Below are 15,217 nucleotides of genomic sequence, written 5' to 3'. Positions count from 1 at the left end.
AGTAATGTTACGTCCTCTGATGGATTAGGAGACAAACAGAACTATGATAGGGATGTTTCTTGTTAACCACATTATTCTGTGAAGTATTTAATCCAGTAAAAACACAACATTCCTTTAAACATTCTAGCTGTTTTCTGATGTAGCTACTAGAAATGACTCCCTGACTGTATAAGTTTATCAAAATGTTAACTTTTAAAATCATTCATGCTCATGTGGATAATTAGACCTATAATAATATTATTTTATTAAGTGCACTGCTGGATTATTCCTCATATAGACTGTGACTTAAATAGATTTTTTTTTTTTTTTCCACAGCAGTCAGGCAAGCCTGAATTCTATGAACCCATGGCTATTTTCAGGGTAATTTAATGAGCTGTAAATGTAATTTTATGTACTTTTATATGTAATTAAGCTGTTATCTTGTTCATTATAAGGACTAGCCATACATACTGGATCTTGTTTTCTTCAGGACTGACTCGGCTATTCAGATCTTCTGACATTTAATATGAAAAATACTTGCAGATTTTCTATATTAGCCTTTCTATTAAATAAAGAATAAAAGGATTATGAAACTGCTGTGTTTTTATATGTCTTAACCATAAATATAGTTAAATATAAACATTACTTACTACATTGCATGTGAAGGATTTGCAGCAGAAAATCTTAACTGTACTTGCATATTAAGTGTTGGCCAATATTTTTCTTTTTTTCATAGCTGATACTGATTATTAGTAATCATGGAGCTCAGTAACTGCTTTGTGCAGATTTACAGACATTTAAACTAAAAGCAAAAATCTAGAATAACAAACTTCAACACAAAAATTTGCTGAAATGCCTCCATTTGTATGTTTTACATGTTTAATATAAAGCAACTTTTCAACATTTATCCTTCAATGTTGACTGGCTACTACCAATAAACTGAAATTCAGAAAAATGCTAAATATCAGATCCAAAAATTGTCCAGGATAATAACCAGTTATCCTCTAATGCAGATACGTGTTGCGTATACTTTTACATCTATTTCATCCCCAATATATATTTTACTCTAAGTAGACTTTTCTATTTGTAACCTGTAAATTTATCAGACACAGCAGTGGATTACATTATACATTATACTAATGATTTAATTTGGTAAGCTTTAATCTGGTAATAAATGCAAACACTTGCCAGAATATAGATTTTGTGCAAAAGTGTATTTAAAAATGAATTGCTAAATTCTTCATAATCATGATTAGGTGAGTAATTATACACTATTAGTTTGCAAAACACACATAGGAGCACTGGAACAGAGAGCGACATTAAATGGAATTCAAACATTTTGTGCTGAAAAATTGAATTAACAGAAAATCTGACAAGAACTAAAACAGAAAACGCAACTAAATATATTTCTAATGCGTTGTGATGCCAAAGTTGTAACAATAACACACAAACCACTGCAGATGCTGCAGGTTTAGCAGAGAAAACAGCTTCCTTTTTCATGCATTTTTAACATGGAGTTAAAAATAAAAGCCCACCTGCCACAGTGTACAACGACGGCCACCAGGTCGTACATGCGGTCGGGGTTGGTGGCGTCCCCAGACGTGTTGAAGAGGCGGAGCTCCAGGGGGAAGACGACACGATAGGACAGTTTGGTGTAGCGGTGCAGCTGGTCCATGTATTTAAAGCGCTTCAAGTGGAGGGCGAGGATCATCGGCAGCTTCTTTACCCTCATCCTGGAGGAGACACAGAGACACATTGATATTTAACGCACAAAAAAAAAATCAGGTTGATAAATATCTGAATGGAAAGGGGAAGGAGAAACACAAAAAGACAGGCAGCAAGAGTGATCTGTCCTGGACAAAAACTCAGAGGGCTAAAAGCTTTTCAAATTTATGCCACCACACTTCCACACCTCCTAGCATCTACTAGAAGTGTGCTTCAGATGCAGCATGTTCCTCTTATTTTGGCCCAACTTTTTGGCCTGTGCTCCATTTCACAGTGTTCTGCTCCATGTTAATGCAGGTGACAGCGATGCACTTTCAAACTAATGGATGTAACTGGGTGCACTTAACAGGCGCTCGCAAACATCGACTGTATAAAAACCATTCTACTCACAGAAAACTGACGTGACAAAGCAGCGTCCAGTGGCTTTATGGTTAATAATAGACCTGCTGGTAAATAAACGCCCATCGTGAACTTCTCAGAATATAACAGGAAGGCGTTGGCTGGTTGCTACAGTAACGCCAAATGTGGTTTTGGGGGTTCTTTCTAATGGAATGAGTTGTTACCATATCTATCCGCTCAGAGGAACTTTCGGGCGGTGGTGCGACGCTTGTAGCTGTGTGACAGTTTTACATTGTGATACACTTTTCTTCACAGCTCAGTAGATGACACATCCACACAGCTAACAGCAAAATATCTGATTCTAAATAGTCCAAGTGACATCGGCTGCCTAATTTAGAGACTCTGATCAGAAAGCTACATTTTGATAAACCAACCAGAGACAGAATGATTATCGCAGTGTTGATCACTACATTATTATTATACATACTTATAGGTTTACATTAAATGTTGGGATCTACTACAACATGTATAAAATGATCTTCTAACGTGGTGCATCAGGCAGTAAGAAGCAGTGTTTTCTGTGGGGGAGAATAATCCCTTTGGTGTCAACGTTTGCAACCTTGTAGACTGTGTTTTTTCAGTTTTGCAGCAATTTAGGAATGGATCATGCATGACATGTAGCTCTATAAGGAAAAACAGACAAATTTGACCTCAAAAACTGTGACACAAGAACAAATTGTAAACTAGAAAGACCAACATCAGTCCAAATTTGTCCAAAACAAGTTAAAAATTGTCCAAAATGTGACCAGGGGCTACCACAGTGAATACATAGTCCTGCCACCGAAGCATGGAGGTGGCAGGATGCAGTAAAAGAAACTCCATGATAGCATGTAAACACAGCAGTACCTCCTCATCGTGTTTCTGCGCATCGTAGATGCTACCAAAGCTAATGTTAGCATCTGTGTTTGAGCAGAGGAAATTGCTATGAGTGAAATCACAGACTGTTAGCTTTAGCCTCAATCTTTTAGCACAATATCGTGTAGCAGCCATCAAGTTCATATTTAGCTTAACTCATTTTACACAAAATGAATCAGAAAATAAAAGTTCAATTTAAACAGTGTTTTAGCTGGAAATGACAGATTTGCTTTTGTACAATACAACTTTTATTTCTGAGTTACATCTGCCACTTTTGTCGCAACAAAACAGCTACATACTGTAAAACCCACGCTACATGAATTAGACAAGAGTGTATTGGTTGTTGAAAGGTTGATGAACTGTAATAAACACAACTTCACAGACCTTCTAAATGTTAGAAATAACATTTATAGTTTATGAACATCTCTACTTCACATTAAAGGGTAATGCACAATTGTTGCGAGGTTTAATCAGTTTCTCACAGAAACTTTACATTTTGGGAGAAGCTTTTACTGTTGAGGGGTCTGTACTTGGGGCTAGCTGATGCCTTGAGTTGGTATCGGCAGAAAACGACAGAAAGACAAAAGATTAAAGGACGAAATATAAGGAAAAAATAAAATGACCCACCTTTTCTGGGCTTCTTGCTTGCTGCGACATTGCTCACAGTAGTACTTGTACTCACTACATAATGTCTCTGTGTTGCTGAAGCCCCTGTTGAAAAGAAAAAGAACACAATTTCACCATCTTTTAAAAGAGAAACAACCTCTGGAGTCCTGCTGTGAGATTCAAGGCGTTTCTACAACCTTCTGATCAGGTGAGAATAACAGAATAGAACGCAGCGAACCTGAGACAGTGTGTGATCGACGTGTTCTGCTCCACGTCCACTGACAGATCCAGGAAGTCCTCGTCTTTACTGCTCACCTGCACAAATAAAAGCACATTGATTCTCTATGAAACTATTTTTTGAATATAATAACAAACAAATCCCAACCAGGTAAATAAGTACAGTGAAAATGTGGACAACTATGATTATAATAACATTCCAATGATTTACTGTTCCTCTGGGTTTTTAAGGTTTTTAATGAGGACAGTACTTTGGTTTTCTTTTACACCTGATGCCATTTTCTTATTAGTAAATATGAAATCATACATTCCTACTGATTTTTTAAAGTAACTTCTACAAACAGACTATTTGGCAGACTTTTTAAAGGGATGTTATTTTTATATTTTTTGAAATACGAAGAAATACAAGCCAAATCTCGTTATTTGTGGCCAAAAATGTATTCAAAGTCTGTATATTTTTATGTTTTGCCCTTCATTGGAAGCAATAACAGTTGGGAATTAATAAATATACATGATTTTGATTCAATTTCAATTTTCAATTCAATTTTATTTATACAGTGCCAGTTACAGGTCAAATTGTCTCAAGACACTTTACAGAACTCATATGCCTGAGTTTTAGTTGCAGTTCAATCTCTCAACATGTCTCTCTTAAACTTACAGATTTAATGTTTTCATATTTTGTGTAGCTTTTGTTGCTCAATCACAGGCCACTTTATTAGTTAAACCTGTTTCAGTGCTTGTTAAAATATCTAATCATCCAATCCTATGGCAGAAATCACTGTATTTAGACGCATAGACATGGTTAAGAGGGTTGGTGAACTTTAACTAAGCACCAGAATATTGGCTTGATAAAACCAAAGTCTTTCAAAAACTGCAGATCTACTTGGACTTTCACACAACCATGTCAGGGTTTACACAGAATGGTGCAGAAATGAGGAAAAACCATCCTTTAACACGGCGGTTCTCTGGGTGAAAATATTTTGATGGCAGACTTCAGATATGCAGAGGAGTATCTCTGAACAAACTACACAAACGCTGAAGCTACAGAAGAAGACTACACCTATCAACTAGGCCACAAATGGCTGGGATTCCAAAACCAGGCCATGAAAGACTAGAAAAACATGGCATGCCCTGATGAGTTCTAATTTCTGTTGCTAGTCAGTATTTAGTGTAAACAACATGAAAGCAAAGATTCTGCATTGTTATCAGCAACTATGGTGGTGGAATGATGTGGGGGAGATTTTCACGGCACATTTCAGCCTCTTTAGTACCAACTGGGAATCACTTCAACACCACAGACTGTGTATTGTTGCTAACCACGTCCATCACTTTGTGACCATCGTTTACCATCTTTTAATAGCAATTTTCAACACACCATGTCACAAAGCTCGCACCATGTCAGATTGGTTTCTCAAAAACCATGGGAACCCCTTTAAAGGAAGTCGCGATCTGTTTCAATGCGGCTCAAACTTTTGCATGTGTTCCAACCACAAGAAGGGACTTGCAGAACCTTTTCAGTGCAGAAAGAAATACCAACCGCACATCAGGTACTAGGGCTCAAAAGAACCTAATAAATACACTGCCGTTCAAAAGTTTGGAGTCACTTAGAAATGTCCTTAGTTTTGAAAGAAAAGCATTATTTCAGTGAAGATAATATTAAATGAATGATAAATCCAGTGTAGACATTGTTAATGTGGTAAATGACTATTGTAGCTGGAAACAGCTGATTTTTAATGGAATATCTCCATAGAGGTACAGAGGAACATTTCCAGCAACCATCACTCCTGTGTTCTAATGCTACATTGTGTTAGCTAATGGTGTTGAAACGCTCATTGATGATTAGAAAACCCTTGTGCAGTTATGTTAGCACATGAATAAAAGTGTGAATTTTCATGGAAAACATGAAATTGTCTGGTGGACCCCAAACTTTTGAACAGTAGTGTACAAATAATTTATCTGATGCTCTGTGTGAATCTGATTGTTTATAAGTCACAAGTAACAGAGTAGCAACCCTCAAGGATGATGTTGAAAAGTTATCTTTTAAATAAATATGTAAAACTTATAGAAATAAAGGCATTTCGACAAAATCAATTGGTAAGATTTTGTCATTTTCTAACTTTTGATACCACAATTTAATTTCAGGTACTTCTGAGCAAACCTGAAAAACTACTGTCTAGATCTTTATGCTGATTGGTTCAAGTAGGGGCTGCACAGTGGTTAGTACTTTTGGCTTGCAGCTAGAAGATCCCTGGTTCGCGTCTTGCCTTCCTGGGATCTTTCTGCATGGAGTTTGCATGTTCTCCCTGTGCATGCGTGGGTTTTCTCCGGGTTCTCCGGCTTCCTCCACAGTCCAAAACATGCTCAGGTTAATTGGTGACTCTAAATTGTCTGTAGGTGTGACTGTGCTTGTTTGTCTCTATATGTAGCTCTGTGATAGACTGGTGACCTGTCCAGGTGTCCCCTGCCTTCACCCTCAGTCAGCTGGGATAGACTCCAGCCCCCCTGTGATCCTAATGAGGATTAAGCGGTGTACAGATAATGGATGGACTTTTATGCCCTCTCGCTGTCCTTATCGAGTAGCACTGTTTTCCTCTCTAACATTGTTATCAACAACCTAATATTCACCACCTAACAAACGTGCTAACAAAGCCAAACCTCCATTGTTCTATTTTTTGCCTCCTGAGGTTGAGTAGCTAGAATTTATCATCATTTTTGTGCAATCAAGTTTAGGTTACGGTTGAGGCAGTTAATCTGTAGATTTCAGTGAAAATAGAAAGGCTGAAAAAGCTGATTAGAGGACTTTTCATACCACCTCGCCCCCTCAATCAAATAAGCAATTTGACATTTATCGTGTAAGTATTGAGTAACATCTCTCACATTAATGATTGCAGCCATGAAGAAAGAAAGCAGGTCTGAAGGTAAAACAGACTCCAGGTGTGGTAAGGTGCATCTAGTAAAGTGGTTGGTGAGTTTATATGATTAAAATCTTCCTCTCAGGACGACATGACATCATATTCAAACATTAATGAGTCTAAACAGACGACTCCCGACTACGTGAACCACTTACAGCTTCACAGTTGAGGCAGCGCGTCTCGTTGGTCAGCGTTCCTTGAAAGATCTCGTGGACCCAAGTCTGCTGCGTCTCCTTTCCACTTTCTCCTTCTCCTCCTCCTCCCCCATCACTCCCTGCTCCTCCTCCTCCACCTCCACCTCCTCCTCCTCCTCCTCCTCCTCCTCCTCCGTTCTGGACCAGTTTTCCGTTCTGCTGTCGCTCCTGACTCTTCTCCTCCTGGAGCAGGTCTGCGATAGTGTTGAGGAGGTAGTTGAGGAATTCGTGGGCGTCCTGCTGCATGTAGTTGTCAAACAGCTCTGAGAGGCAGAAGGAAACAAATGTATAAAGACAGAGAGAAAGGTGGGAAAAGGAAAATCGACAGAGACAGATGTGGTGGAAAAAAGAGAGAACAGAAAATAAACAAAATCAGCAGGCGTTGGCATTGAGAAGTTCAGCCAATTATAAGCTTTTCATCTGCTTTCCGCTGCATGATTTGGCTGACAATTTATTCCCTCAGCTGTGAGATTAACTTCTCAGCTTCCCTTCCCCCTCTTTTTCCTCTCCATTCCTTCTCTCTGCCTCTTCTCTTTCTCCCTCACCAACCTCAGCTGTGAAAGCAACTTGGTCTAAATGGGCGACCGATGAGAGAAGATTTCAGATTTTATATTTCTCAACACCTGGTGGTGGAAAAGCAGCAGCTGCACATTCTGGCAGAGCTGTGAAGGAGAAGCTACCATGACATGATTCTCTATCTTCAATCACCATTTTCTTTTCTCAGCCGGGAGATGAACTTCTTGGGAGGGATGACGCCGACTTTCTTCTTCTGTGTGGCGATGCTGTTGAAAAGGTCAGCTAGACAGGTAAGGAGGGACTCCTTCCTACGAGGCTGCACCTGCAAGAGGAAGAAGAAGATGAGGAAGAAGAATAAGAAGGAGGAGGAGAAGAGAAGGAAGAAGAATAAGGAGGAGGAAAAGAAGTGGAAGAAGAAGAGAATGAGGAGGAAGGAGAGGAAGAAGATGAAATGGAAGAAGAGGAGAAGAAGACAGAGGAAAAGGAGGAGGAGGAGAAGAAAAAGAAGAGGAGGAAGAAGTGGAAGAGAAAGGAAAAGAAGATGGAGAAGGAGGAGCAGAAGGAAGAAAGAGAAGCAGAGGAATAAGAGGAAGAATGAGATGAGGAAGAAGAAGAAAAAGAGGAGGAATAGGGGAAGAAGAGGAAAAAGAAGAGGAAGAAGAAGAGTAGGAGCAAGAAGAAGAGGAGGAGGAGAAGAAGAACAGGAAGAGGAATAATTAGGAGGAGGAGAAGAATAAATAAAGGAAGAGAAAGGAGAAGATGATGGAAAAGAAGGAAGAGAAGAAAAGAGAAGGAGAGGAAGAAGAAGAGGAGGAAGAAGAGTAGGAGCAAGAAGAAGAAGAAGAAGAAGGAGGAGGAAGAGGAGGAGGAGAAGAAGAAGAAGAATTGGTATGATGAGAAGAAGGGGAAGAAGCAGAAGACAAGGAAGAAGAGGAAGAAGAAAACAAGGAGGAGAAGAAGAAGGAGGAGGAGGAAGAGAAGAAGACGATGAATGAGACGAATGAGATGAAGAAGATGAATAAGAAGAGGAAAGAGAAGAAGAAAAGGAAGAAAAAGTAGAAGTAGAATAAGATTAAGAATAAGAAGATGAAGAAGAAAAAGAAGAAGAGGCAGGAGGAGGAGAGGAAGAAGATGATGACAGAACACAAAGACAATGCAGAAGAAGAACAAGGAAAAGGAGACAAAAAAAGACAAGAAGACAGAGGAAGAAGAGGAAGAGGAGAAAATGAAGAAGAAGAAAAAGAAGAAGAGCAACTCGGTCACTATACAAAGACTTCAGCAGCCCTAGTCCACAGTCTAATCAGTTTGTTTATCAATGTGAGGCTATTAGCATCCAGTCTGAACTTTGATATTTTATCTAATCTATGGAAGCCATTTGTGACACTGTGACACTGATGACTTAAAGAATTTATATTTCAGTCATTAAGATGAGTGATAAAGCACTTTCCAAAGTATTAAAAACAGCAATTAAGTAATAAATCAGAAATGAAAAGGAAAAATATATTAAAATCCACACAGATATGAAGAGCTTTCTTTAAAATACAATAGTTTGAAGATTCAAAACAGCGCTCGATTAACAAGTCTAATCTATGCAGGTAAATCATTCCAGAGTCTCTATTGCAAAAGCACCACAGCCCTCATCGACCAATCAGCCTCTGGAAACCAGCCAAAGACCAATATCTGCTGATCTGAGGTGATGCCCTGGTTCATATGAGGTAAGCAGAGCTTTAATATAAGTAACGTAAGAAACACTATGAGACATGTGCAGCTTGGAAACATCCCTAACGCCTCCTCATTCCTGAAGGCTTCTCTCTCATAAAAGTAAAACATAAAACGCTTCAATCAAAGTCTAACACACTCTGTAGTTTCTCCAAGTATAGCTTCAAGTGCAGCTTATTCTGCTTATCTGCTTTTCAATCCCAAACTCTCCACTCAAGCTCTTCAACAGCTCTTCTGTCTTCTTGAGTAGCCACATCACTACTACAGGGAGGATCTGAGGTCAGTTTTTGCTTTCACTCCTCTACAGCAGCAAGAGCTTCTGGATTCACATGTAGGAATATCTCATAGATTCTCTTCCTAGACTTTTCTAGGAACAATCAGCCACAATATACCAAATGTTTCAGGTTTTGTTGCAGCAGCACTGTTAAAAATAGTCTCACAGGGGTAACAAACACAAGCAGTGAGATGATGGGACGGGTGGAAAACAAAGCTCAGGTTAGTCAGAGGTTTTTGAAAGGTGAAAGAGGTGAACTGTGGTCAGAATATGATCTCAAACTAACTGCATTTTCCATAGAGCGGCTCTTCTTGTTTAGGGCAGTGGCTTGAAGTTAGGTTTAGGTTGGGCTGAGGTTATCTATCTCAGCTTAACGATCTCAGGCTGCAGCGTCACAAATTAGCGGGTGCAAAGGGCAAATGTGCTCGAAGAAGTCTCTGAATGCCTTCCAAAACCATTCACAAGATTGAAGAAAACATTACCAGTTTAGATAAATGCATTCTTTTGATTTTATTCAGCTGAATTCCATTTCCTCTCGCACAGACAGAGCTGCTGTTCTTCACACTACAAATGTACCGAACTGTGTTTAACTACAACTAGCTCTGACGATACCTGCGACGAAATCGGCTGCTGCGACGGACAGGTGAATCATTAAAGAAAGCTGTAAACATTGCAGAAGAAAGCGACCGAAATCCTAGGTCATTATTAAAACCACCCATAGCACATAAAATGCCAAAGAAAGTTGCCTCTTCAAAAACTGAAAAATGTAAAATAAACCGTCTTGGTGTTCAAGAGATAAATAAAAGGAGTCTCTTCAACCACACGAACACAGATTCTGCATTTTAATCTCCAACTTTTAGCAACTTTATGCTCTTTTTAAGAATTATTAAGGATGTCCCCAAAACCTAGTAAATGTCACGATTTCCTATGTTGTCAAGCCATGTTTACAAATGAAATTTAAATACATCTTAGGTGGTTTATTCACAGGTGGACATGACTTCTTACTTGGTATTACAGGTCCCATATTGTATTGTATAATTTACAGCAAATGTCACGTGTCCCCACAATTTGTTTGGTCAGTTTTTCAGCTCAAAATACAGCAAAGATGATTAATTTCACCATTACAGTATAACTCCTGGTTTTAGTACTCTTTTACACAGGCACCGGAACCTCTTTACTCCACCTTAAAGGAAAATGATAAAGAGGGGGACACTGTGCTGTGGAGATAAGTATGTGTTGGAGACACGCAGAGGAAACCAAAGCTAACCAAAAAAAGGACTTTGACACACCCGAGGTTTCGTTTTCCATCTCTGACCAACCACACTGCTTAAAGCTTCCCTGTGCATCAAATGATTATGAAAATTTTAGGTGCGCTTGTTTCTACTTTACCTCCAAATCAAGAGGCTGACCTAATGTAGCTAAATTATTAACATGTTTGACTCTCGAATGATTGTCTGACTGCTTGTTTGTGTTGCTCTTTTGGATCTAATCATACAAATGCCAAAAAGTTCAGAGATCTCAGCAATTACTTGGAGTGGCTCTTCACAAGTGCTTGAATCAGCAGTTCAAGGTATGAAAACTAGCAAACCCATGAAAGAAACAGCTAGCCTAGCAACATTAAGACGACAAACAGTCCATGATTTCACACTCGTACAACAGGATCATTCAGTAATTCAAAGACAACACATCCTCTAATGTAACCCTCTCTTTCATTCTAAAATCCAGGTGGAATATTTTCTTATACTGTGTCCAATCTGGTATTTTCAGGCTATTAGGTGCGTTCTTTAAAAGCAAGCATGCAGAAGTGTGGACTGTAATACCGCTGGTTGAGTTTTTCTTATCGCTTACCTTGTATGCCAGCACCTTCTCCCTGAACGGTCGACAGAAGTACAGAGCCTGCAGCACTGAGTTACAGTAGCAGGTGTTGCCAAACTGGAAATAAAAGAGACGAAATTGAGTTGAGCGACAGCACCGTTGGACACAAGTCTCAATCAAACAATCTAACAATCATTACTGAGCAGTTTGCAGCTGTTGCATGTTGTTGTGATGACTGACACTTACATTGACCAGTCCAAAGTAGTGCTCATTTACGGGAAACTGTTCCGGTCCAATCTCCTTTTCCAAGGCAGAGGCATTGGCGCCCTGAAAAGCAGAAAACAGGACAAAACTAATTTAGTCTTACTGGAACATTTTTCACAAACACACTAACAAATGTGGCTGTACGACAGTTTTCCTAACAGTAAAATTATTAATTACAAAACCTCTTTTGTCCCTCATTTCCTCTTCATTGTTTTCTGCATTTTCTGCTCTATATTCTCGCTGCTCTGCTGGACTGTCAATCATCTGTTTGCTGCAGCTGTATTTCCTGCTTCGCATCCTCCATCCCTACATTCTGATTTTCTCTACACAGAGTTCAGACTTGTATATTAGTTTAAAGGTAGCACTTTCGTTATTAAAACTTACAAAGAGTGGGTGCTATTACAGGACAAGATAAAAAAATTAGACAATTTCATGTGTGCACCTTGCAAAAATGTCACAAAATCTGCGCTTTAATTGCACTTTTCTCTTATAGGTTATCATTCATTAAAGGCTAATTTGGACAAATTGTACATCCAGTTTTTTCACATGAGGCTACAAATATCTTCGTCAAAGAGTCCACTCAGGCCAGATTCTGTCCTGACGTGGACAGTACATGACATGCTATTAAAGGCCACTTCCTGATTTTGTTATACAACCCAGCAGCACCCAAAATCCCCAGATCTGCTCCCATGATTCATCTGTGAAGTGAGTCGAAGTTGAAAACAACATGGAGCTGAGAGGAAATGTCACAATCTGTGGGCTTCATCAGGGCTACAAAAACAAAAATATGACGTGGGGCCTTTATATTATTTGGCCAAAAAAGTCTCTCACGTCATGTTACGACTTTTTTGCTGCTTAATGCCAAAAGAAAACCTCCGGAGTTCTCATTCTCCATGATTAATCTACACAAGAAGTCTAACAGAACATTTATTTATTCAAATTTGAGGCTTCTAAGGGAGTATTTTTGATTGAAATGAAGGCTCCAGATGAGCAAAATGAGCACAAAGCAGAAGAAAAAACTCTGAAAAGGTAGAAAAATTATCTATTATATGGAAATATTCCAGCAACAGAATGATTAACATTGACCAAAAAGATTAACCATCAGACTGACTATTTAAATCGACACCACAAAGACACCACAAATAGAGTTGCTGCTCCCATCTAGTAAAAAATCCTCTACTTTTTCCATTTTTAAATATGTATCAGAGAAAAGCTAAACATCACAACGTCACGTTATTCCAATATCGCACAATTTTGGGTAAAACTTGCAAGTCTGCATGACACAAAGAGCAATCTGCTGCAGAAAACTTTCAGAAGTGCAACATCAATAGTCATCCAAGATTAGAAAGCTACCATTGAACACCTGCATGTTTGTACTACTTCAAAAAAGCTCAAACCAACAGAGACTGTCAATTTTAATTTATTCAATGTTAACTCTGATTGTCAATACGTCAAAGAAATCCTCAGTGTGGCTGCATGTAGTTAAAAACATCACATATTACAGCTCAACAACCAACGTATCAGATCATGTAGAAACAGCAGCTAACTTGTCTTTGTTATATTCCTCTAAAGTTGTCGTACAGTTGATATATTTTCAGAAAACATATGAATATGAGCCTGTTGAGTCTGCTGTTAACAATTAAACATCAAACAATTACACTAAAATGATTAAATATGCTGCAAATAGTAGCTTTTTATGTTTCTTTACAATTTGTTTTAAGCTAATTAGGCTAGCTGGTAGAGTGCACTTAGGGATTGATGGCTTCAGTTCTCGTACAGTTGATACATTTTCAGAAATCATATGAACATGAGCCTGTTGAGTCTGCTGTTACCAATTAAGCACCAAATAATTACATTAAAACGATTAAATATGCTGTAAGTATGACCTTCTTGTGTTTATTTACAATTCATTTAAGCTAATAAAGCTAGCAGGTAGAGTGCACTTACCGAGTGCTCGATGGATTCAGAGAAAACATTCAGATTTAGTTTTTTTTTTTAAGTGTTTGAAGGGTAGGCAGGATGTTCTTTGGTTGACTACATCCCTAAATAATAAGGTAAACAAAAACAACTTGAGTTTGCAAAAAGACATTCAGAAAATATCTCAGGTTGCACACGTGAGAAACTTTAAAAAAAGTTGTGTCTGTTGGAAAAAAAAAAGATAGAAAATATTACATCAATACATAAAAACAGGAAAATATCAGCCTTTTAATAGTCTTAAAATAATGTTCTGGGTGTGGTACATTAAACTTCTGGAAATTGGATACTAAATGAAGCCATGAGAGGCAGAAGCAAAGAGAGATGGAGAGAAATGATGATAACTGTGATGCAGCTTTTTTTCAGGAATGAATGACTACATGAACTGAGCTACACCATTTTCATTTTCACTCCTCCTCACAATGCAGCCAGTATAAAGTCAGCAAGTGACGAACACACAAATGTCTATTTATCCTCCAAACATCACAGCGACGCCCAGGAAAACAAACTTTCTGACGACAAACAGAGACGACAGCAAACACTAGCGTGGGGAGGAAGAGGAGAGGAAAACATTAGCTGCAAAAACATGCGCTTTAATTAATTTAGCTGGTTTGAAGTGACACCTTTGACACGAGTCTGTTTCCTGAGCCGGTGGAAATGAAAGTGAAGTGAACTCAGGGCAGCATGAAAGACTTCACAGCGTCAGTGGAAACTAGATTCCACACAGCGGGGCTAAGTGGATGTTTTGTTCAACGCTCTGATCACGATTATTAATCTCGACAGTCCAGAGGATGCTGCAAAAAAGAAGGTTTCTGCCATCTCCCATCTGCGAGCCTCTCATACACACACTACAACAAACACAAACCTCTATTAAAGTTCTTTTTCAAGCAACATGCTGCACAGAAATGTCAAAAGCTGGTCTAAAATCAGCCACATTATGACACGTGGGATGCAATCTAAAGCTCCACAGCAGCTATTAGACGGATCTCGTGGCGAGCCTTTTTGCGTCAATGGCTGTTTCCAGGGTGAAGGATGAACTTTCAGCCTCAACTTTTAACCCAGCATGGACAGAAAAAGGCACATTTTAAACATCTACGTGGCAACTGAACATTTCTGTCAAAATTTTGTGCAATCAAAGAGCAAAAACAAACATTCAACCGGCTGACTGCAACATCCAAACCGCACGAGCAGCACTTTGACAAAAAAGTAAAATATGTCACAATGCGTAATAAAAACTGAGGCACTGTGGTGCTGCAGAGATGCCTGACCATCATTTTAAATGTTCTTTTTTGTTGTTGTTGCAAAAGAAAAGCAAAAATCATCATCGCTACTACAACAAAGGCTTATATTAGAGTCAATAAACATATTTTTTTGCACATCATTCAGCTCATACCTGTGTCAAGACAATAGAAATGATAGCACTAATAAGAAATACTTCATATTAATACGCTTTTGAAGAGAGGAGTTCTTGCTTATTATGTGCACACATAAAGCTACAAAGCCAAAATTTAGATTTAAATTGACTATCTGCTCCTACTAGCAGGATTGACTTAACTGTAAACTTATTAAATCTAGTTTGTGATCAAAGAATAGGACATTTAGTGACAGTTTTCAGTCATTTAGAGATTGTGCTATTCCAGTTTTCTGAATTTCCGTAAAGTATAAACAACATTACAGTTGATTGACTCCTAACTGCAACCACTTTCCACATTTTCCAACATCAATATCCATCCCCAAGATCATTATTA

The 15,217-nt window shown here is 38.6% G+C and overlaps 1 protein-coding gene across 1 annotated transcript in view; it reads right to left on the bottom strand.

Annotated features, from left to right (window-relative positions):
• usp12b (ubiquitin specific peptidase 12b) overlaps positions 1-15,217 on the bottom strand; it is a 31,199-nt gene that overhangs the window by 12,573 nt on the left and 3,409 nt on the right. The window contains exons 2-8 of the mRNA XM_035952923.2: positions 11,478-11,558; positions 11,265-11,348; positions 7,616-7,745; positions 6,869-7,170; positions 3,803-3,879; positions 3,586-3,669; positions 1,515-1,712 (exon numbers count right to left, since the gene is read on the bottom strand). Of these exons, the coding sequence (XP_035808816.2) occupies positions 1,515-1,712; positions 3,586-3,669; positions 3,803-3,879; positions 6,869-7,170; positions 7,616-7,745; positions 11,265-11,348; positions 11,478-11,558 (956 nt within the window). The remainder of the gene's footprint in view (positions 1-1,514; positions 1,713-3,585; positions 3,670-3,802; positions 3,880-6,868; positions 7,171-7,615; positions 7,746-11,264; positions 11,349-11,477; positions 11,559-15,217) is intronic.

Source organism: Amphiprion ocellaris, chromosome 23, assembly GCF_022539595.1.
Source record: "Amphiprion ocellaris isolate individual 3 ecotype Okinawa chromosome 23, ASM2253959v1, whole genome shotgun sequence".
NCBI lineage: Eukaryota > Metazoa > Chordata > Actinopteri > Pomacentridae > Amphiprion > Amphiprion ocellaris.
Note: the sequence above shows the minus strand (reverse complement) of the source record. Positions and strands in the feature narration are given on the sequence as shown.